At 43.5% G+C, this 23,676-nt stretch overlaps 2 protein-coding genes across 2 annotated transcripts; one reads left to right on the forward strand and one right to left on the reverse strand.

The window, feature by feature from the left end:
- Nucleotides 1-2,218: 2,218 nt before the first annotated feature.
- On the forward strand, nt 2,219-10,927 carry LOC125507678 (long-chain-alcohol oxidase FAO1). The gene is made up of 3 exons (XM_048672176.2): nt 2,219-2,565; nt 3,066-3,338; nt 8,994-10,927. The coding sequence occupies exons 1-3, from the start codon at nt 2,320-2,322 to the stop codon at nt 10,728-10,730; spliced, it is 2,256 nt and encodes a 751-aa protein (XP_048528133.1). The 5' UTR covers nt 2,219-2,319; the 3' UTR covers nt 10,731-10,927.
- Nucleotides 10,928-14,499: 3,572 nt separating this feature from the next.
- Nucleotides 14,500-23,369, reverse strand: LOC125507667 (putative phosphoribosylformylglycinamidine synthase, chloroplastic/mitochondrial). The gene is made up of 4 exons (XM_048672171.2): nt 22,890-23,369; nt 21,761-21,855; nt 17,472-21,676; nt 14,500-14,912 (listed from the first exon to the last, which is right to left on the reverse strand). The coding sequence occupies exons 2-3, from the start codon at nt 21,824-21,826 to the stop codon at nt 17,477-17,479; spliced, it is 4,266 nt and encodes a 1,421-aa protein (XP_048528128.1). The 5' UTR covers nt 21,827-21,855; nt 22,890-23,369; the 3' UTR covers nt 14,500-14,912; nt 17,472-17,476.
- Between the last annotated feature and the right edge of the window lie 307 nt (nt 23,370-23,676).

Genomic DNA, 23,676 nt, shown 5'->3' on the forward strand with positions numbered 1-23,676 from the left:
GTTGCTACAGTGACAGAAGCTTAAACCCGAGTAAGGGGGTTGTTGCGTATGGGATAAAGGGGACTTGATATTTTAATGCTATGGTTGGGTTTTACCGTAATGATCTTTAGTAGTTGCGGATGCTTGCTAGAGTTCCAATCATAAGTGCATATCATCCATGTAGAGAAGGTATGTTAGCTTATGCATCTCCCTCATATGAAATTGCAATAATGATTACCGATCTTGTTAACAATTGCCTAGGACAATTCGGCACACTGACCCGTCATTATTCCACACTCGTTATTTGTAATATATTATAATATATTCTCACTTTATGTTAACATAACCTATTTTTATATTTTAGTTCTCCGATATCATGCAAAGTTACCCTCTTCATACCCACAACGTAGTTTTATTTCTCGTTTCTAGATGGAAGCAAACGTTCGGTGTACGTAGATTCGTATCAGTGGCAAATAGGACTTGAGAGAATATTGATCTTACCTTTAACTCCTTGCGGGTTTGACACTCCATACTTATCACTTCCACCTTTGAAAATTGCTACGATGATTCCTTACACTTGGGGATTATCAGTTTATAGGCCAAAAGACCAAGGTGGCCTTGGCATTCATGACCTTCAGGTCAAGAATGATGCATTACTTAGTAAATGGTTGTTCAAACTACTTACTGAGGATGGCGTTTGGCAAACTCTCTTGCCCAATAAGTATCAAGACCAAAAGGTTGTATCTCAGACCTATTGGAAACCTGGTGACTCACACTTTTGGGATGGTCTAATGGCGGTAAAGAAGCATCTTTTCCGTTTTGGATCATTTGAGATAAATGATGGGTCGGAGATTCGTTTCTGGGAGGACAACTGGCTAGACAATGCTAGCCTCTGAGAACAATATCCTGCTTTGTACATCATTGTCCGTAGTAAGAATGATACTCTCGCACATGTCTCAGCTCATCCCCGCCGAATATTTCTTTCAGGCGGGATTTGATCGGCCCCGTCTTATGTCATGGCAAAATCTATTTTCCAGATTGGTTTCGATTAACCTGACACAAGGACGGGATGTGTTCCACTGGAACCTCACTACATCCGGGTCCTTCACGGTCGACTCTATATACCATGCCCTCACGCATTCAGAGGTCCCAGTGGATAATAATAAAAAATTGGAAGTCGAAAATTTCACTAAAAGTTAAAATCTTCATATGGTATCTTTGGAGGAGAGTCGTGCTAACCAAAAACAACCTTGCCTGTCGCAATTGGCAAGGAAGTAAGTGTAGCTTTTGTACTCACGATGAGACAATCAAACACCTATTTTTCTAGTGCAAACTTGCGCATTCTATATGGTCAATCATTCAAGTAGCATCCCATTTATATCCGCCCACAAGTATTGCCAATAATTTTGGTTATTGGTTGGATGGTATTTCAAATAGGGTCAAAACGTTATTAAGGGTGGGAGCGTATGCCTTATTGTGGTCGCTTTGGCTATGTAGAAATAATTTGGTATTTAATAGCATAAACTCTTCTGCTTTGTAGGTTATTTTCTGTTGTACGCACTCGCTTCATATGTGGGTTGGAGCGGGTGGCCAAGGAGGTTTTTACCTAACATGGGTGACAATATAATCTCCGGATCGGCCCACCACGTTCTTCGCCATAGGCAGAGTGTTGGGCTTGTATGACTCTACTATTGTCGATACGTCAGTTTCTCGTTTATTTTCATTTTTTTGTCAGACTCTTAGTGTTTGGCTGTGTGCATCTTCGTTATACAGAGGTCGAATGTTACTCATCATACTTTGTATCTGCCTGAGACTGCATTTTGAGTTAATAAAAGCGTCATTTATCAAAGAAAATATGTGCTAGTAGTATACTATAGTCAATGGATAGGTATCTCCTTTTCTTTACAGTGTTGCTAAGTCTTAATCGGTGCTATATCCATGGGATCTTACACTGAGATCCATGCAAAACTTTATTTTCAGTTTTTTTTCTTTCTAGCATATTATATCACTTGATTTAGACTTGATTAAATCTCAGTTGACTGAGACCTAGTTACATCTTTTTTTGTACGGGTCTCCCTTTTGGTGATTTAGCCTTGGAATACTTTTATCCGATGATAGCAAGGTTCTGTCTTCTTTTTGGAAAAACTCGTTGATTAGCTAGATGGATAACGGACCGGAAGTTGCCCTTCTGCGTCTTAGTTGATGACCGGTATTAAATAACGAGATTGACACCTATCAACTCTCGATCGATCTATCTATCTATATGCAGACGAATGCGCGCGCAAAGCCACACGGAATTCTAGTCCGGCGCTAACTGCTCTGCTCTCGCGGGGGTATCTAATGGCGGCGCTGGAGGGGAAGGAGAAGGCGGCGACTGGACACCCGCTGCTGCGGGTGCTGAGGCGAGACAAATACACGCACGGGCTCTACCCGGCGCAGATGGAGGCGCTCCGGGCCATGTGCGGCGCGCTCATCCCATCGCTGCCGCCGGAGGAGGCCCTCGACGGGCGCAGGGACACGCCACGCGACAAGGACCTCGAGCGCTTCTACCTCGCATCCGGCGCCGACTCCACCATTCCCGACGAGGTGATCCATCGAGCTCATCCATATACTACAACTGTGTTCGTACCTTACATACGCTACGTACTCGGTTACTGCCTTGTTCATCCATAGTGTACTCCGTAGTACTGTATTTGATTTGATACTCCATCCGCCAAAACTTACCGATATGACCGCTCGTCAGGAGAATAATCTAGATTACCATTATCGGCTACGCGACTCTCATCTAACCGGGCCCCGCCCGTCTCCTATGCGCGGAGATTAATTAGGCGTACGTGATGCTGCCCTATCCCACGCTGACGCTGGTACATGTGTAATTGGACTACATTCTAGTTCGTACGCGTGTACAGTACGTAGTTTGGTAGGAGTAAATATTTCACGGACAAATGAGACTGTTCACTCAGGTACGTATACAGTATAGTGTTTTTTTAATATAACTCCAGTATGGTGTTTTGTTGCCTTCAATTCATCCAGGCACGATTATACATAATAATACTCACAAATTGGGCGATTGGTTTCCATGCCAGGTCGCGGAGCTGGCCTTCACCCGGTGCGTGTGGGAGGCGGGGTTGCTGGTGCACGTCACGCTCTGGCTCCTGTGCACGCGGCTCGGCACGCTGGCGCTGTGCGGCCGGCTGTGCGTCTCCGGCGAGTTCCCGTACGTGCGCCGCTTCGCTGACATGCCGGTGGGGCGGCGAGAGGAGGCGCTCAGGCGCTGGACCAGGGCGCGGTGGCTCATCCCCGTCAAGATCGCCTTCGCCATGGTCAAGACCCTCTGCTTCAACGTCTTCTACACCAAGGTGCTTGCTTAATCATGCTTGCTTGGATTGGATGATTGATGGGTGGGTGGTTCTACATTGTCTACGGATCAAGTGGGTTGGATCGTACACGTGATTATACTACAGTACGAGCTAGAGCGACGTTTGCATGACTGGTCCTGTGATCACGTCACTTTTCTACACGGTTACGAAATCGCATGCCCGTCCACTGTCATGGTAGTTACAGCAGTGATGGCACTGCTTGGCGCCGCAGGACAAGACACAATACCTGCTCACAGTGGGGAGTAATATAGAGTAGTAACTTGTCGATGTTACTGGTTTATGTTATTACCTTCATAGTGGGTAGTAACACATGAGTGATATGATGAAAGAGTTTATTTATTAAGCTATAGACTCATTATGTCTTGAAATGTGTGGTGTTACAGTAACTACTTAAGTTACCACAAACTCATCTCTCTTCATTAATTAGCTGCCACATAAGCAATCTTGTATTGAAATGCGTGATGTTACTAGTTAAGTTACTTTCATTGTAACTAGTCTAAATCGCATTGACAAATCCAGCTAGGTCACAGTCCGGCCACGTGCCAAAATCAAGACTGACAGAATGCTTTGGACTCAAGGCTTCCCTTCTAGACACCCTCTACATCGTATCGCAGTGAATAATTAATAAAATGGATGTATGCATCGTCTGATGCAAAGACTGAAGGCCATCTTTTTTAGGCCGGTCATAGCAGGGAGTAACTTATACTAGTGTCATGCATATGACACTAGTCTAAGTTACTATTTTCATAATGCAAAGTAATATAGTAGTAGTGTCATAGATTGCTTCATTTATTAGTTCAGACTCATTTTGCCTCGGGAAGCGCTATGTTACAGTAACATATTATGTTACCACAAGCACATCTTTCCTCGTTAAATACTTGCCACATAAGCAAAATTATCTTGGGATGTGTTAAGTTACTACCAAAGTTACCATCACTATGGCTAGCCTTAGGCCTTGTTTGGTTCCAAATAAGTCACCAACTTAGAAGTCGAAAAGTGTAAAAAGTGACTTATTTTGCCAAACGGACCCAACTTATAAGTCACCCCAACTTATAAGTCATAAGTTGCTCCACCCCAACTTAAAACTTATAAATCACCCCCTTTTACGTAGGTTCTATCACCTTTATATTAAAAAACAAGGTGAGAAGATGTGCTCAGGTGACTTATAAGTCAGATGACAACCAAACAGACGTGACTTATAAGTCACTGATTTTAAATCACCTGACTTATAAGTCAGGTGACTTATTGGAACCAAACAGACCCTTAAAAAAATATTACTACCTCCTTGTTTACTTGTCCCCTCGTATTTCGAGTCATATTTTAATCATGACTTTAATTATAATAATAAAATATAAGTTATGTATAGTAATAATAATATCATTGAAATTGACATTCAATACTAATCCAATAATATAATTTTTATGACATGCATTAGCATTTTGCTAGCCAAATATGTGATTATATTTGACCCAAAATACGATGAGGGATAATAAATCCAGATGGGGGTAGTATGTGTTAGTATTAGATGAGCACTAGTAGCTATGTGGTCACTGCTTTGATGGCTTCATCGATCTCCTTCGCTCGGTAGCGGGTCCAATGTAGTGAGAAAATTACACTTGAGAGGGTCACACACTTCTAGAATCGGCTGCTCCCGGGATTAGAATTTTAGGCTATGTGATGTGCTTAATTAGGCCCATTTTAATGCACGGGTGTTTAGATAGAGTGTTAATAAAGTCATCAACGCATAGGTGCTTACTACTTCCTCTCTCTCAGTTTATAGGGCGTGCGCGTACCCTTAGGTTGTCAGTTTGACCAACCTAATATAAGTCATATATTATAAAAATTATACCAATATAAACTTCAGATGTTCTATTTTCAAAAGATATAATTTTTGTGTTATATAGTTTATATTAGGGTGATAAAATTGGCAACCTAGGTATACGCGTAGGACTTATAAACTGTGACGGAGGAAGTAGATTGTTGTAGCTAAATCTTCTTCATTTAATTATTTAGCAACTAAAGTCATCAATGCATAGGTGCTTAGCTTGTTGTAGCTAAGTCTTCTTCATTTAATTATTTAGCAACTAGGTCTATTTTTGTTCAAGGACAAGGCCTCTTTTGGTTCATACGATAGGAATATCACAGGAATAGAAAACTTGTAGGAATGAGATGTCATATATCTCAAATTTTATTACTAGAAATAGAAAAAGAGATGTCCTTTGATTTACATCATAGGATTTTTTTTCATTGAGTTTAGCCTAATGTTTATTTCCTTTTTAAATGTGAAGAATAGTAATATTTTTTGCTTCACATGGTCATCAAAAGTGCTCTCTCCCTCCTTAATTGTTGTCATATCATTTGTTCGCCTATGTGGCATGCTAAGCACACCAGGAACTACTAAATGAAAATCTATATGTAGTCACTTTTGCTTTAGTACAGCCTCCCCCCTCCCCTCCTAAACGCATCAACAAAGGAAATCTCTCATGGTCCTTCATAATAAAAGGTAGGATAATCTTTTCTAAAAATACACCGTTCACGCTGAGTGCGATATGCAGCCTGTCTTGTCTAGTACCTTTCTTTTTTCCTCTACACTAACCAACGCGAGTTTTTTTTTTGCTTTTCCTTCCATTTTTTTCTTCTTCTTTTTTCATTTCCATTTATTTTTAAAAATTCATGAATATTTTTAAATCATAAACTTTTTCATAAATCTACGAACTCCTTAAATTCATGAAAATTTGTCAAATTTGTGAGCATTGTTTCAAACCCACAAACTCTTTTCAACTTTCACAAACTCTCTTTTAAAGCTCGCGATTTTATTTTCAAATTTATAAACATTATTTTTCAAAATTGATGAGCCTTTTTCAAATCTGCAAACATTTGGCCGGCCCAACAGGCACCCGACGGGACCGATGCAATCGTCTAGTTGGGCCAAGGCCTAATCATTTTTTTTCTATTTTTTGTTTTTCTTTTCTTTCTTCTTCAATTCATTTTTCTTATTTTTGAAATTTAATATTCCTTTCTAACCTTTTAAAAATTAGAAATATTCTTGGAACACCAAAAAATATTCTTGTTTTCCAATATTTTTTAAAAAATTTAAAAACATTTTGGATTTTAAAAATGTGCATATTTTTGAATTTTTTTGTTGATAAATTTAATAATTGTTTGCATTTTAAAAATGTTGATAAATTTTGAAAAAATTACATGGTTTACAATTTGTGCTCAACATAAATTATTGGGAATTTGTCATAATTTGGAAAAGTGTTCAAGTTTGTAAAATTTCCATACACAATTTGAAATTGCAAAAATGTTGGCAAATTTTGAGAAATTGTTAGGATAAGAAAATGCTCATATTGATTGATAATTACCAAAATTTAAAATAAAAGAAGCGTTCAAATTACGAAAAACTAGATGTTCACGGATGCACCCGTCTGGCCTAGTCTAACACATTCCTGTGAACTGATGGTTTTTTTGGACCATGGATAAATGACATCAACTTCTTGGAGCAGCTTAGCATGGATATACGAGGCATTCATGCCAAGTTTGAATGAATTCCGGCACCATATGCAAGTTGCGTCACTTCTGGCCATTTATCGTCCATTTTTCGCCGAGAAATACTCCAGTAAATTCAGAATGATCGAAAACTAAAAAAAACTTGGCATAGTGCCTTGAATTGGTCATATAAGCCGTGTAATTTTCTGGGGCTATTTGACGGGTGTCAAAAAATAATGTGCTTTCCAACAGACCCTTCTGGCCTATCCAACTTTTACAAGCATGTGGGCATGCCCATCTCATGTTCGAACGATTTTCAATACCATATGCAAGTTGCGACATGTCCACCATTTATCTTCCTTTTTGACTGAGAAAACTTCAGAAATGCAAAAATTGTCAAAAACCAACAATTTGGCTTAGTGCCTAGAATTGGTCATACAAGATCATGAAAAAAGTTGGGGCCATTTTAAGGATGTCGAGAAACGATGTGCTCTTGCCGGAGTCTTTTGGCCTACCAAACACGCACTTGTCGCTTTTTTGGACATTCATGAAATGACCTCAATTTTTGCCAGCCAGTGGGCATTGCCCATGGTAGGCATACATGCCAGGTTTGAAGAAGAAAATATTTTAAATCATAATTATACTGGTATTTAAAATTGCATATTTTCTTTTTCCCGTTTCCGCGCGCGACAATGGACTGGCCTAGTCGGGCGGCCTCCTATGAATAAAGTATTTAACTCATGATTTTTTTCAAAATTTTAAACTTTTTCAAAATTCAATGAACTTTTTCTAATTTAATGAACTTTTTGAAAAAACTGTTAACTTTTTTTAAAAATCGATGAACACTTTTCCATATCGCTAACTTTTTCATCCTTGGGAGCTACGGGTGGACAAAAAACCCACAAGCCGAAGACCGAATCCATATCAAAATCAAAGAAACCAATTTTTTGGTTTTTTGTGTTGATGTTGGAAAATTTCTTCCACATATAGTGACTAGCGTGCATGCGGCAGGGACGTCAATTCCATGAACCAAACTGATCACCCGTACATAAGGCATAAACTTGTTTTGAGTTTTTTTGTTGCAGCCTTCATGTACGTACCTGTAGGCAGCAGACTGTACCGTTCGTGGTTTTAGTCCCATCTCGTCTTACATGGAAGGAGGCATGATCTTGGCTATATAATAGGGTAGTCTGGTTACATGATTTTCAGTTTTTTAAATTCAGAAAATGTTTATAGATTAATAAAAGTTTAAAGGTTCAAAAAAGTTTATTGGTTTGAAAAAAATACATGAATGTGACAAACAAGTCTGGGAAATTTAAAAATAATAATCGATTGTTCATGAATTTGAGAAAAAAGTTCACGAATTTGATAAAAGTTTGTGAAATTGAAAAACATTCATCGATTTGAAAAAAGTTCACAATTTTGACCAAAAATACAATAAATTTGATAAAATCTTGGGAAATTGAAAAGCATTCATTCATTTGAAAATAGGTTCATGGACTAAAAAAATTCACAAATTTAAGCATATGAAAAAGAAAAGAGAAAAAGAAGAAGAAACAAAGAAAAATAAAAAATGAATAAAACCAAAGAAAACCCCAAAAGAAAGAAAACCAGCGTGAAATGATGCCAACAAGAAGAATAACAAAAATAACTAGGCACAGCAAGTGAGCTGTCCCAGTTGATTACAAAGGGTGAAAGTAAACCAAAAGATCGGGAGTCAAAAAATTATTTAAATGGACCAGGCCTAAGAGGGAGGAGATGTGTGCCGGTTTGTGTGACGCTACTCCTCGTATACATATACAGCGGGCGACTCATCATACATACGAAAATGGATATGATTTGACAAATATCCACATTATCCTTTATATATCTTTAGAAAAAAAATGAGATTCATGGACACTAGCACCCAGAGCCTAGTTTTATAGAAGAAATCCACCCGAATGAGGAATCAGAAATTCGACCTTAGACAAGATTTGAACCCAGACGGCAGGGTGCGCCAATGCCCAGCCTTGCCACTAGGCTACAACCTAGTTCTCCCTTTATACCTTTATTTATTAGTAACGGGTTGTGGCGAAGCGAGGCTCTTGTGAAAAGCTTCACCATTTTACATTCATTCAAACATTTATCTCTGTTTCCAACGTGCAGCTGAACGAAAACTCTGAGAACCCATGCTTGAAAGCAATAGGTTTCAGCCTGCCGAACGTGGAAGAGCAACGGAAGAAACATCCAGCGGAAGCGGCAGCGCCGCGGCCTCTGGACAACGGCGTCGTGGAGACCAGGGAACTGGACGACGCCACCCTGCTCAGATCACTCGCGGACAAGGGCGTCGCGGTGAAGCCGGCCACGTCGGGCGATTATCACGCGGTGGAATGCGACGTCGTCATCGTCGGTTCAGGCTGCGGCGGGGGCGTGGCCGCCGCGGTGCTCGCGTCCTCGGGGCACAAGGTGCTTGTCGTCGAGAAGGGAGACTACTTCACCCCCGATGATTACAGCTCAGTCGAGGGCCCGTCCATGGAGCGCCTCTACGAGCAGGGAGGCGTCTTCTGCACGTCCAACGTGTCGACCGTCTTGTTCGCCGGCACCGCCGTCGGCGGCGGCTCGGCGGTGAACTGGTCCGCCAGTATCCGCACGCCACGGGAGGTCCTGCAGGAGTGGTCGCGCGATCACGGGCTCCCGGTGTTCGGGAGCGCGGGCTACGTGCAGGCCATGGACGCCGTGTGCGCCCGGCTCGCCGTCACTGACGGGTGCAGGGAGGAAGGGTTTCAGAACAAGGTGGTGCGCCGCGGGTGCGAGGCGCTCGGGCTGCCCGTTGACAGCGTGCCGCGCAACTCGTCGGAGGGCCACTACTGCGGGAGCTGCTACCTGGGGTGCCCAACCGGCGACAAGCGCGGCACGGACACGACGTGGCTCGTCGACGCCGTCAAGCACGGCGCGGTGATCCTGGCCGGGTGCAAGGCCGAGCGCTTCATCCTCCAGAACAATAGCGACAAGAACGGCCGGAGCAAGAAGTGCGTCGGCCTGGTGGCGACGTGCATGAGCAACGGCATCACCAAGAAGCTGCGCATCGAGGCCAAGGTGTCCATCTCGGCGTGCGGGGCGCTCATGACGCCGCCGCTGCTCCGCAACAGCGGGGTCAGAAACCGGCACGTCGGCCGGAACCTGCACCTCCACCCGGTGTCCATGGCGTGGGGGTACTTCCCGGACAAGAACCAGGAGCCCCAGCTCACCGGCAAGTGCTACGAGGGCGGCATCATCACGAGCATGCACCGCGTCACCGAGCGCACCATCATCGAGACACCGGCGCTAGGGCCGGGGGCCTTCGCCTCGTTGGTCCCGTGGGAGTCGGGCCGCGACATGAAGGAGAGGATGCGCCGGTACGCGCGCACCGCGCACGCGTTCGCGCTGGTCCGCGACCGCGCCGCGGGGAGCGTGCACGGCGAGGGCCGCGTGCACTACAGCCCGAGCCGCGGCGACATCGAGGAGCTCCGCGACGGCCTGCGCCGCACCCTGCGCATCATGGTGGCCGCCGGCGCGGCCGAGGTGGGCACGCACCGCAGCGACGGGCTGCGGCTGCGATGCAAGGGCGTGCAGGACAAGGACCTGGAGGCGTTCCTGGACGAGGTGACCGTGGCGAGGGGCCCGATGCAGCCGGGCACGGACACGTGGGCGCTGCTCTGCTCGGCGCACCAGATGGGCAGCTGCCGGATGGGCTCCAGCCCCATGGAGGGCGCCGTCGACGGCAGAGGCGAGAGCTGGGAGGCCGAGGGCCTGTACGTCTGCGACGGCAGCCTCCTCCCGACTGCCGTTGGTGTGAACCCCATGATCACGATACAGTCTCTCGCCTACTGCCTCTCCATGGATATCGCCGAGTCCTTGGCGTAGAGCGGGAAACAGTAGCGGAGCATATGTATGATGTGTGTTGATTGTTGGTTAATCAAGTGCAATCCGCACAGGTACACTGTCCACAACTGCAGCTGATTCATGACACATTTGTATGTAATTGTTTTTTTACCGCAAACAATTGTATGTAATTGTTGTTTCAATTGTTTCCTTACATTTATATGTAATTGTCGGTTCAATTGCATGTGTATATGAACGTTTGTTTGCGTCTGTATCATGTTAAAAAAATATTTTCTTACTCACCAGGTTAGAATTAACGAGAAAAGGTTGGCTAGTTACGGGCCGGTTAGTTAAGCTTGAGCTTTAACTCGTGACCGCTGAACTCGGTAAACTTATCTAAGGCAAAAAAAACCTGCTCAATTATGTTGGTTTGAAGCCTGTAATCTTTTTTTTTTTGAACTGTTGAAGCTTGTAAGCTTAACAAGCTTGCGGGGGGAATCGATTCATGCGGGTAATGCATTTACGGCCGAGGCACTGGCCTTATGGTTTGGTCTCAATTTGACAATTACTTACGGTTTGGTTTCAATTTGAAAACTACAGTCAGGTGTAACCGTATAGAGGTGAACTCCGATAACATTGAGGTGACAAAGGCAACGAAGGACGGAGGTCGCTCTTTCGGTCTATCGGCAGCAGTTTTTGATAAGGATGCGACTAACGTCCTAACGCACGAAATTTAAGGAAGATATATCCTTCTTAATCTCCCTCCAGCAACCTCTCATGCATGCATGCATTCTTTTTTATGGGTGTTTCCATCCATCCTTGTTTAATTAGAACATAATTACATGCATGTAGGAAAAAAATTGATGATGACATGCAGATTTTTTTTTAAGATTGAAAATTCAAAATGTTTTGTAGCTTAAACTATTGGCTGGATTGAAAAACTGTCTTCACATAAACGATTCGTCGTGACGAGATCTTCGAAACTAGATCCCATGTTGGTATGTTCCGATGATTTTATTTCGGGTAAAAAGTTATCACGCATGTGCTACGTAAGTTATCACGACTGTGACACATAGTTACCAAGCTGTTTTTCATAGGAAATACCACACATAAAAAGATGGTCTTCCAACTTTTCTTCCCATGTGTATATGCACTAGATGACAAAACTATGATGTCATCCTAGATTCTTCCTATTTCGAAACTTCAAAATATTTTGTAGCTCAAACCGTCGGTTTAATTGGAAAACTGTTTTCATATAAAAGATTCATCAGGACGAGATCTTCGAAACCAGATCCTATGTTGGTATGTTCCGACGACTTTTTCAGATAAAAATTTACCACGCATATGCTATGCAAATTATCATATTGTTCACACAGAAATTATCATGTTGTCGGGACAAGATCTTCGAAACCAGATCCCACGTAAGTTATCGTGTTGTTTACACAGAAATTACCGAGGCATAAAAAAATGGTTTCTTCGACCTTCTCCCTGCATGCACATGCACGCAGCCTAGAGAACAGAAAATGCTAATGTCAGGGTACAAAAACCGCTCTAGTACAAAAACCATTTTCACATAAAAAACCGTTGCGACAAGGCCTTCGATACTAGATCTCATGTTGGTATGTTTCGACAACTTTTTTAGTTTAAAAGGTTATCAGGCCTAGACTAACTAAATTATCAACTCTGTTGTGTGTATATTACCATATTATTCACACACGAATTACCGAAGGGTGTTTTTTCAACAAGTCCCTCCCCCTTCCGGTCAAAAGTTATCACATCTGGACTAAGTAAGTTATCAACTTAGTTATGCGTATATTTTCAACAACTTTTTTCATGGGTCAAAATTATCGTCGTATTTGTACATAAGTTATCAGGTCCGGAAGCCCGTGTTACCATGTTATTTAGAGTATGTTTTCAATAACATTTTTTCACGGGTCAAAAGTTATGGTGGTGTTTGTACATAAGTTATCAGGTCCAGATGCCTGTGTTACCATGTTATTTATAGAGTATGTTTTCAACAAAAAAATTTCCACGAAGCAAAGTTATTGTGGTGTTTGTATCTAAGTTATCAGGTCCGGAATCCTATATTATCATACTATTTACACGAAAGCTATTGGTTGTATGTTTTTAATATCTTTTACTCCGAATTAAAATTATTGTAGTGTTTGTACCTGAGTTATCAGGTCCGAGGGCGTATATTACCATGCTATTACTTAGAAGTTATCGGTGGTTTGTTTTAATTTCAATAATTTTTTCCACGGGTCAAAGTTATCGTGGTGTTTGTACCCAAATTACCATGCTATTACTTCTAAGTTATCGACGGTGCGTTTTCAACAACTTTTTCTCAAGGGTCAGAATTATCATGGTGTTTATATCTAAATTATCAGGTCCGAGATCCTACATTATCATGCTATTTACACAATAGTTGCCGAGGAATGTTTTCAACGATTTTTGTAACCAAATAATGGGTAAGTCGATATACAATAATCATGTTTTTATAACATATAGAACTTGGTAACTATGAAAATAACCATGTTGGTAACTACAACCCGGTGACTACATAATTGTTACGTTGGAACTACATATAGTCTTCCCTCCTATGATGGCCCCTCTCATTAAATTATTACGAAGATTTGCTTGGATTCTACCATGATACGACGCGCCACCTTCCCTTTGCCAACATCTCCTACCTGTCCAAGTGCATCTCATGTAGAATCTTCTTTGATCACACCACCAACATCGTTCTTGGCATCATCGGAGTGCTCGTGGGGATGCCTGCTTCCATCAAGAAGTGAAACACAAATGATTCATGAGTGAAAGAAAAACCGAAAATGCATTCTCTATAGAAATACAACAAAATTCGAGTAGTGCCAATTCCTAACAGAAAAAAGCAAATGGAGGGCTGCACCATAGCAGTGGCCTACTCGCGGTAATCACATATCTACAGAATTAGCCAAATTCTAAACAAAACATCCGGTTAGCTGACATGGTCAGTAGGTATAATCAGAGTTAGTAGCGAGTCTGCAAGTGCGGGGATCGATTCACCAATGTAATTCGTAGTCAAAATAAACATGTTCATGGATAACCCGGCCCAGAGACCCGACCTGAAGCCCGACATTCAGGTCGGGCTTAGGCTCCGTTTTCTCACTCGAAGCCCAGCCCGAAAGCCCGAATAAAGCCTGAAATGCACATATAAACATATTTTATATATGTATAATAAATTAATATAATATCTTGAATATGATCAATTTAATTAAAAGATGCCACTGTTCATGTACTTCGGGTCAGGCCAGGCCAGGTTCGGGCTTGGCATTTTTTCTTTGGGCTTTGCCAAACCCGGTCCGACCAATGATCAGGTTTAGCTAAAGTAGAGGGTAAAACGGTTACATGGATTGGCTCGGGTCCTCCGAGAATCCTTGAAGTGGTGTCAGACCATTGTAAGAACCTCGTGATTGAGTAATACGTACAATTTTAAGATCGCCTACGCATGAGTCACTCAAAAAACTGCATCAGTCAAAACAGATTCACAGCTGCCAGTCTGCCCAGGCCTAACCGCCTGCCTCCGCCCCCGCGGCTGGCGGCTAGCACCGCCTCGCCCTCCCACCGTGCTGGCCGCTGCCCCGGCCATCCCTCTAAGCTCCGCCGCACCAAAAAACAACTCTGGTGCGAGGAAAAATCTCAAGCATCTGAGAAATAGCAAATCTGTACAAGTTTTACTCCCGTAAATAAAAAAGTAAGCTACGAAGTTAATAAGTCAAACTACCCAGCGCTAGTTAAGCTCGCGAGCAATGAGCTTTTGTCAACAAAAGTGTTGTCCTCTTAAGGATACCCCAAACTGAAAACATAATCCCAAATATGTAACGGGCAACACTACAAAATGGATATGCTCGGCAGAAAGAAAGCTGACAGGATACATTTTATGTTGCCGGACAGCTAGAGAATGGTATTATTGGATAATAAAGGTGAATGATTGCAGAAGAAGCATATAGCTCAATTCAGCTAGTGAGACATAATTATGCTCGCAGGCAGCCCCTGTACAGGCACTGTGAATAAGTAGCGCAGATATTCCAGCTCAACTCAAGAACTGAGAACTGATGTCTGTCACTTAAGTTCTTCCACTGTGATAATTTCACAGGCATAGTATTGAGTTGATCCATGGCCACATCAGTTCTACAGCAGAATGCCCAAGCTCTAAGCAGACATATGGGCCACCAATTTCGGTCCCTGTAAGTTCGAGGATAGGAAAGGTAAGTAAATATTTAGGATTTCGAACGTCAGACTTTTTTAGCATGGCAAATCGAACGCCCGAGATGGCAAATTATGTTTTCATGAGGATGGCGATTTCAGTTTTTGCCAGGAATTGCCATGGTTGCTAAAGGAAATTGCCATCCCCGCGACAACATAATTTGCCATAAAAAACATTCGATTTGCCATGCCTATAGTTACTAGTAAGATGCCCGTGCGTTGCACGGCTAACCAAAATGCATTGATCTAGAGTAGTTTATTTCACAACTTATGTGGTGGTCATCTCATGTGTAACAAATATCAATATGTTTCTTTGGATATATTCATTCTGCTTTTGAGCTCACAAGCATCCGGGTGAAGAGTAAATGCAGACAGAATAGCAAACATAACAAACCTATTCTTGCAAACAAACACGTTCCAGTGTTCAAGCTGCATGCAAAACTTCATGAAGAAAAAACACTTGTGGTGCTTTGCCAAAAAAAAAGCTTTTAAAATAGTTTTTTAACGATTTGTTTATTTTTCTAGTCCAACATTAATGTTATTTTTTCATGAAATGTTGCACAAATAGTTCTACATGTTTGTTTCCAAAAGATTTCTTTAAATTTTATTGATATTATTTGAGCTCAAGAGCCAAGTTCATGTCCCATCTTCCTTCTGGCATTTCTTATGCAACAATCAAGTAAAAAAATAGGACAAACCTATAATTAGATCCTTGCCGTGCCGAGCTGAGTCGGGCCGAGCAACTACAGAATAGGCATTTCTACCATATGTTACCATTACATATCTGCAACTGCAGAAGAAGATTTTCTTCTTCATCAATACCCATACATTGGTCCTTGTCAGATCAGAAGGCGAAGGGCAGTGCATCTCACCTCCCCACACTCTGTTCCATCTATGAGAGTGTGATCAACATGGATTGCGTTGCCGGGAAGGGGGAAATAATAGTAGGTGGTGGCTGCGCCGCCGAGGATGAGCAGGGCGTAGCCACCAACGTACTTGTGGGGGTTGGTGTTGGAGGAGACAGGGGAGGACACAGACGTTGTGGTCGCAGTTGGGGCTGCTGAAGCAAGAATACAGGGGAGGCAGTGAAACGTTGGGGCTCGAACGACTCCGGTGGTGAAATGTTGGGGCTGTGGCTCGTTTCCAGCCCAGTATTTTTTTTTAAATTAGCAGCGAAATGTATAGGCTACAAGAGCAGCCCAAGCCCAATACGAAGCTATCCTTATTTGGTGACCTAGACGAGCAGCATGTACCCACTGACCCACGCGATGCATCCATCCCCCCCGCCGCCGCACACAGCTGTTGCTCACACCTCCCTCCCTCTTACATTCTCTTCTTCTTCCCAACGCATCCATAATCCGTCCCCGCCGCACGCACACAGGCATGCTTTCGTCGCCGAGTGCACACACGTACGCAGATGCTCACGCGTTGCCCACCCATGTTCTTCTCTGCTTGTGTTGCGTCCTCACCAACGTCGGCAGGTGCGTGCCCTCCGCCTCAACGCCGCACCGCCACTTGCTCTGGCACGCCCTGGTGGCCGGCGGTGACCACCATCACTCACAGCACATCCACAGCATGCACCTCCCTTGTCCATCCACTCACGAGCCGCTCAGGCTAAACAGAGCCAGTGCAGAACGAGCTGAGCCACCCATATGCAGCTCGTTGGCATCACCCAGCCGAGCCGAGCTGGCTGCTTCCGAGCGAGCTAACATGGCTGTCTGAATTCGGCTTGGCTCGTGTCCAGTCCTAATCGGCAGCATACTTACCCAGGTCGAAGTCAGGGAGACAGGGAAGGGGGTGGTGGAGACGGCGAGGAGGGGTTTGTGGTAGTGGTCGGCAATGGAGCCTGGGGGCGAACGAACGACGGCACCGACCTGTCCAGATCCTTCTTTCTTTCCTGAGATGGCGCTAGATGAGGTGGGGTAGAGATGGGCTAAACACTGAACTGGAGTGGCAGGGGGTTATTTGTAAAATTGCCATAGTTTGTCTCAGACGCGTTGGATGCAAATCGGATGGCTGTAAATGAAAGATGGCAGGCACACCATCATCACCAACTCAGATTTTTATAGGAGCAGAGATATCTCAATTCCGAATATTTATTTCATGGCAGTGTTGTACGAGACCTCATGAATATTAGATCATAATACAATCCCTAGCACCAATTTTTTATTCTTTCTATTGCAGTGAAGCACTGAGCTAGAACATGAGAGATCCTGGATGTCTAATACAAGTAATTATTTTTTTGAATTTTAATATGAGTAATTATCACTGCATGAAATAACAAAGCTCAAGCACGAAGCGGTGTTCAAGCTAACACGGTACTACAATGAAGATCGAACTAAGAGGAGAAGTTACCAGGAACTTAAAATAGTAAGGACGCCATTTACAGAACGAGTGTCTTAGATGTAGACGAGAGCAGCAGACTGTGTCTAGTTAAAGGACCAGCCAGAGATCTAACTATAGGGAACCAAAAGTATTTATCTTTTAACTATAGGGAACCATAAAAAATGGTGGAAATGCTTCAGGAGTATGATTTACCTTATCTATGAACACCATTCTCTTGCATTCTGGAACATGCGCAACCAAGGACTGGGACCACTCTTCTCAACCTGCCACTCCTTGGGATACCATGGGTATTGCCACATCATAAAGGAACGCTCCGGGTGTGGCATCAGCGCAAGGTGCCTTCCATTAGGGGAGCAAAGGGCCGCAATACCAAGCGGAGAGCCATTAGGGTTGAAAGGATAGACCTCTGTGACGTTATTAGCATCATCGCAGTATCTCAGAGGGGCCAGATTAGATTTCACAACATCAGACAAGACATTTTCATCTGGGAAGAAGGCTCTACCTTCACCATGAGCACTCCAAATGCCCAGTGTAGAGCCTTCCATACCTTTGAACATTATAGAAGGAGAAACCCCTATGGCCACACTGATAAACCGACATTCAAAACGGCCAGATTCATTGTGAGTGAACCTTGGCTGGGACATGTCTCCACCTGCACCAAGCGAGCCTCCAATATCGGGTCCTGGTACCCAACCAAGAAGAGCCATGAGCTGACACCCATTGCACACCCCAAGGCTGAATGTGTCTGGCCTATTGTAGAACTCCTGGAACTGCTGTATGAGGGGCTGGTTGAACCTGATAGATGCAGCCCAGCCTTTCGCTGAGTCAAGAACATCTGCATAGCTAAATCCACCAACAAATGCGATCCCACGGAATTTCATTAGATCAGCCTTCTGGTTCAAGAGATCCGACATTGTGGTGTCCCACGGTTCAAAACCAGCAGCATGGAATGCAGCAGACATTTCCCTATCACTGTTGCTCCCTTCTTCGCGAATGATGGCAACCTTCGGTTTCGAGGATGCAGACAGTAGTTTCTTGTCTGTGAATTTGGGCGTAAAAGACAAATGCCATAAAGGGGATGTTCGGCTTTTTAAGCCTTCTTTCTCAAGCTTGACACAAGATTTCAGCCGCTGTAGCTCCTCAAGCTGAAAGCTTGTTTCCTCCCACAAATCTCTGAGGTCTGAAGTTCTTTCTTTCAAACGCACCTCACCATCAACAAGTAGCTCTATTTCTGGTGCTGCAGTTACTTCTCCTATCACATCAGCAGAAACCCCTGCTGCATTAAGTTTTTGCTTCACTAGATCAAGGTCATCCAAATGCACTTCAATTACAAGACCAAGCTCTTCCGCAAAAAGTGTTTGAAGAAGGTCATTATCTTTTGATTCTATGTTGAGGTTAACACCACAGTTACCAGCAAATGCCATCTCAAGAATAGTGACAATAAGCCCACCATCACTAATGTCATGACCGGCAGAAATCAGACGTTCACTGAGCAATTCTTGAACAACCTCAAAGACCTTTTTCAAGTAAGGGACATCTTCTATGTCTGGGCAGTCATTTCCAATTTGATCAAATGCTTGTGCGAGAGCAGAACAACCAAGTCGTCGCTTTCCTTTAGCCAGGTCAACATGCAACAGAACCCCATCCTTCCCAAGCTTTAGATCTGGAGTAACAGTCAAGGTTATATCAGGACATGTCACATAAGCACTGATAACAAGATTTCCTGGAGCTTTGACTAGCTCGCCATCACATTGAGCTGCCATAGAAAGACTATCCTTTCCTCCATCAATTGCAATACCAAGTTGAATCATGCAGTCAGCCATTGCGACAGCAGCATCATACATATCTGCTCCCTCTCCATCAATCTTTGCAGCATACATCCAATTGCCGCTTGCTTTGACGTCAGCAAGAGATGTAACTTTAGCCCAAACCAGATTGGTCAATGCCTCCCCAACAGCAAGCCTTGCCATGGCCTCGGGATTAAGTAAACCCTTTATCGGTTGTTCTCCAATGGCACAAGCACCACCTGTCAGATCTGTGTAAGTCTGTGCAATTACAGCAACATCAGCAAGTGGAAGTTGGAGAGGGCCAACCGTCTGCTGTTGTGCAACAAGACCTGTCACACACCTGTCAACCTTAGTGGTCAAGAAACGCTTTGAACATACAGAGGGAAGCTTCAATACTCGCTTAAGAACATCCATCAGTGTAACCTCGGGTGCTATGTCTAAGGGCTCACTCGATCGAGAAACGCGCTTGAATTCAAAGGTCTTCTGAGGCATATCTCCTAAAACCTTTTCAAGCTCAAGATCAACAACAGGTAGTGGTGGCGGAAGGCCACTCAACTTCGCATGCTCCACAGCAGCACCGTCAATCAAAACAATTTTTCCACTACCATCAATTTCACCAAGGACAGCCATTGAAACTCTTTCTCTCTCACAAAGTGACTGCAACAGGTTTCTACTCTCAGGCTTCACCAATAATGCATCTTGTTCCTGGTATTCAGCACCCCAGATCTCCAACACAGACAATGTGTGATCACCAACAACAATTGAGCGGATGTCAATTTCAGCACCCTTAGGATAGATTATTTCTTTCACAACATTGCAGTTTCCTCCAGCTCCCTGATCATGAATGCTGATGATTGGATTCTTCTCCCCCATTTCTGCACAAGCCCTGATCACACGATATAATTTCTGTGCCATCTCAGCATCTCCCCGTTGAACTGCATTAAAATCGAGCTCTGCATCATTCTGTCCGCTAACCATACTTGAGGCAGCACCACCACCCATACCAATTCTGTATGCTGGACCACCAATCTTCACAACTAGCATGCCAATTTCTGGATCCCCTTTCGATATGTGTGCATGGTCAATCTGCCCAATTGCTCCACTGAACATTATTGGCTTCAGCCATTCACGGCGCTCCCCATTTGGCAACCTAGAACCAAAATTTCTTGTAAATCCCTGAATTAAAGGCTCGCCAAACTTGTTCCCATAGTCAGAAGCACCGTCGCTAGCATCAATAAGAATCTGCAATGGAGAAGCTAAGTTTGATGGGTATGAAAAGGATGAATCCTCCCAAGGTGCGTATGATTCTTCAATTTGAAGGTTTCCAACACAATAACCAGCAGTTGAGGCAACAACAAATGAACCTTTTCCAGTGGCATGCGTGTCTCTTATACGACCACCTGCACCTGTTTCAGCTCCTGGGTAGGGTGCCACGGCACATGGAAAATTATGGGTTTCTGCTGTGAACAGAATGCCCAGTTCACGCATCATAAGGGATAACGGTGAAGTGGAACCTGGTAGTGCTGGACGTAGGTGATTTACAAGGGTCCCTTTTATTGCGCTCGAGTTATCCTTGAATCCAATAATAGAGTTATTAGGGTTAGCCTTTAAGGGACTCTTTACTAACTGAAACAAAGTACTTGGCATGGTCTCTCCATCTATCTCAAGCTTTCCATTAAAAAACCAATGTCTGCTGTGCTCACTATTGGATTGCGCTATGTCAAAAAGTTCCACGGTAGTTGGATTGCGTTTGATGTCATCTCTGAAGAGGTGAGTGTAGTACTTGATATCTTGTTCATCAAAAGCCAGCCCCATTTTAAGATTTATTTCCTCCAGTGCTTCCCTTCCCTTTTCCATGACTGGTATAACACTGACAGGTTCTGGAACTACATCTGACCGGAATGATGTGAGCTTGCTAGGATAAACACACTCTGTCATCCTGTCATGAACCAGAGCAGCAAAGCTGTTGAGTTGGCTTTCATCAAGTGGGTCACTACCAGGCTGAAGGCACAAAAGATATCTTCTAGACCTCTCCAGGCGAGTTACTTCCATTAAAGATAGAGCTTTACAAATTGAGACAGCATTAGTCGAGAAAGCTGTCGAAAATGTCATCCGGGGACCGACCTCAACAAGGAAGGAATAAGGACTCATAGAAACCTCCTCCTCCAGAAGGCTCCCTGTTTGTAAGTTGTCAGGTTCATAAGTTTCTGCTAGGAGCCACTTAAGTGTTGCAAGCTTCGCAGAACTTAGTGAATCCTCCAACTCAACATTGAAGCATTGCTCAGTCTTTATATCAATAATATTAGAAGAAACCTTTGCCTGCACTTTCCTGAGTAACTCCTTGGCCTCACTCTCTTGAAGAAGTGGTTTGCGATAAAAGTGAATAATCCTTGAAACTAATTCCATGTCATTGACAGATGCCTCTATCAATGGACTATCAACTCCCCTGGATACTGCGGCAGTGAGAGCAGGCATTGTTCTGATATTTGGAACAATAGCCCTTTGATTAGGTAAACGGCAAAGATGACGTAGGTCCAGGCAATGTCGAACCACTCGTGGCCTTCTCAAGGGAAGGTGTCTTGTGGAGATAAAACTACTCCTTTGTTTTCCCTGGTACAAAAGGAGAAGAACATGAGAATGATTACATTCCAAAAAGAGAAGCATATTTAGTTGATAATTCAACTGGGTGCATACCATATTACTAGGAAAGCTTTGAAGACGTAGCATATTGCTTCCTGTCATTTCAGCATGAGATGCCATATTCACGAAACCTAAGATCCTCCAAGAACCTGTGAACCACCGAACAGGAAATCAGGCATTGAGCCGCTGAGCTTAACTAAAGTTAACTCTACAAAATTAAAAACAACAAAACTATTTTGTGTCATTAGCAAATATTGAACTCGGGAATTTATTTCATTATATTTTTACGATGTAAGCAAAAAAGATATATGTACACACATACATATGTCAAGACCAAGGTCAATATGTTTGTTCATTGTTCCAGGATAGAAATCACGTTGAATGAAAATACAGTAGTCACAAATATTTCTCAGGACATGAAAACCCCTTAGGCTGTGCAACGAGAAACAAATAACTTGCTTATTTTATCGAAATATTCATGAAAATTTTAGTAGTTTCAGCATTCACATACTCACATAGACAGGGTTCTTTCATTGAATCGGAGAGTTCTCTTATATGAAATGAATAAAGTGGGTTAAATCATAAGAGGGTCTATCAAATGCAAGGTAGTTCAGCTATTTTTTGAATGATCAGATAGTTCAACCATAGCTACATGAGTGATTCAGCATAGGTTCAGCAAACCACATTACCAACCACACACACAGTGGCGAATCCAGGGTGAAAATTGAGGGCAGGCTCAAAGTTAACAGTGAGGAAAAAAAGCCAGTTTCTCTCAATCCTTTAGTCCAAATAAGGTCAAATTTTCCGAGAATACTACTGGGAATATGCAATATTTGCAAAAAAAAAAACTAAAATTTGGATCTGTTTAGCAAAAGATTCAATATCTCATAATCCTATAATCCAAATAAGCTAAAAAAAATCCTAGATTACTACTGGATACATGTAGAATTTACTGGATCTTTCTAGCAAAATAGCCATAGTTTTGAACCAACATGTTTGACCATACTGTGTTGGGTTCGGGAACAACAGAAAGACATTTGAATTACTAGCAAACCAACTGTGCAAAGTCTTTCTATTCATTTCTACAAATAAGAACAGAAATCAATTCATGGACTAAATACAACAACTACTAACTAGCTAATACAACTAGTTGCCACAGAATCGGTTCTTAAATCTTAACAACCTTCAGAAGTTCAGAGCAATGGCAGCAGCCGGACGACAAGAGCACGGCGCCGGAGCCGTTGACAACCGCAAGTCGGCGGAGGAAAATAGGGAGAGCAAGCCCCCCGCCGTCGCTGATGGACCAGACGGGCAGTGTTGCCGAACTGGTTGCAAACGGTGATGCCGCCGGGAGCCTGCACGTGGTTGCGTGGGTGACCACGGCGATGAAGGGGGCTAGGGGAGGTCGGCTCTCAGCCGGTCGCCGTCGAGACGGCGCGAAGACTGCGGCCAGTCACTGCTTCCGGCAGCGGCTACGTCTCTGATGGCGTGCAGACGGCTAGGCTAGGGACTCGAGGTGGTATGGAAGAAAGGGCAGCGCGGTGGAAGGAACGGAGACCGGCGCCGGCGACTCGAGGGGCGGCGCACCTGAGCGCGTGCGGGCGGGGCGGCGCACAGCGAGGACAGGGACAGCAGTTTCGGGACGAACGGCGGCCAAATAGGGATTCTTCACTGCCTTTTGTTTCCCTTATTCTTGGGCCGTTGGAGTTGGGCCTCTGCATGATCGCGGATCACGTGGGAGATCTTTCGGCCTACAGCTTGTCTCAAAAAAAAAAAACTAATGAAACCCTTTTTTTTGGAGGTGCGTCCCCAGCTGATATTTTTTTTATTTTGCGGGAAAGGAACTTTTCATTCATCAGTCATTTTGTTTACATTCAGAGATAACTGATACGTCTCCAACGTATCTATAATTTATGAAGTATTCATACTATTATATTATCTGTTTTGAATGTTTATGGGCTTTATTATAC

This window comes from Triticum urartu, chromosome 1A, assembly GCF_056163025.1.
Source record: "Triticum urartu cultivar PI428250 chromosome 1A, HENAU_Tu73, whole genome shotgun sequence".
Lineage (NCBI taxonomy): Eukaryota > Viridiplantae > Streptophyta > Magnoliopsida > Poales > Poaceae > Triticum > Triticum urartu.

Excerpts from the sequence above, each read along its gene's own strand:
- LOC125507678 (XM_048672176.2), top strand. The coding sequence starts at position 2,320 with ATGGCGGCGCTGGAGGGGAAGGAGAAGGCGGCGACTGGACACCCGCTG. Across the intron at positions 2,566-3,065 it reads ACTCCACCATTCCCGACGAG|GTCGCGGAGCTGGCCTTCAC; the intron begins GTGATCCATCGA and ends TTTCCATGCCAG. Across the intron at positions 3,339-8,993 it reads TCAACGTCTTCTACACCAAG|CTGAACGAAAACTCTGAGAA; the intron begins GTGCTTGCTTAA and ends TCCAACGTGCAG.
- LOC125507667 (XM_048672171.2), bottom strand. The coding sequence starts at position 21,826 with ATGGCATCTCATGCTGAAATGACAGGAAGCAATATGCTACGTCTTCAA. Across the intron at positions 21,677-21,760 it reads AAAGCTTTCCTAGTAATATG|GGAAAACAAAGGAGTAGTTT; the intron begins GTATGCACCCAG and ends CTTTTGTACCAG.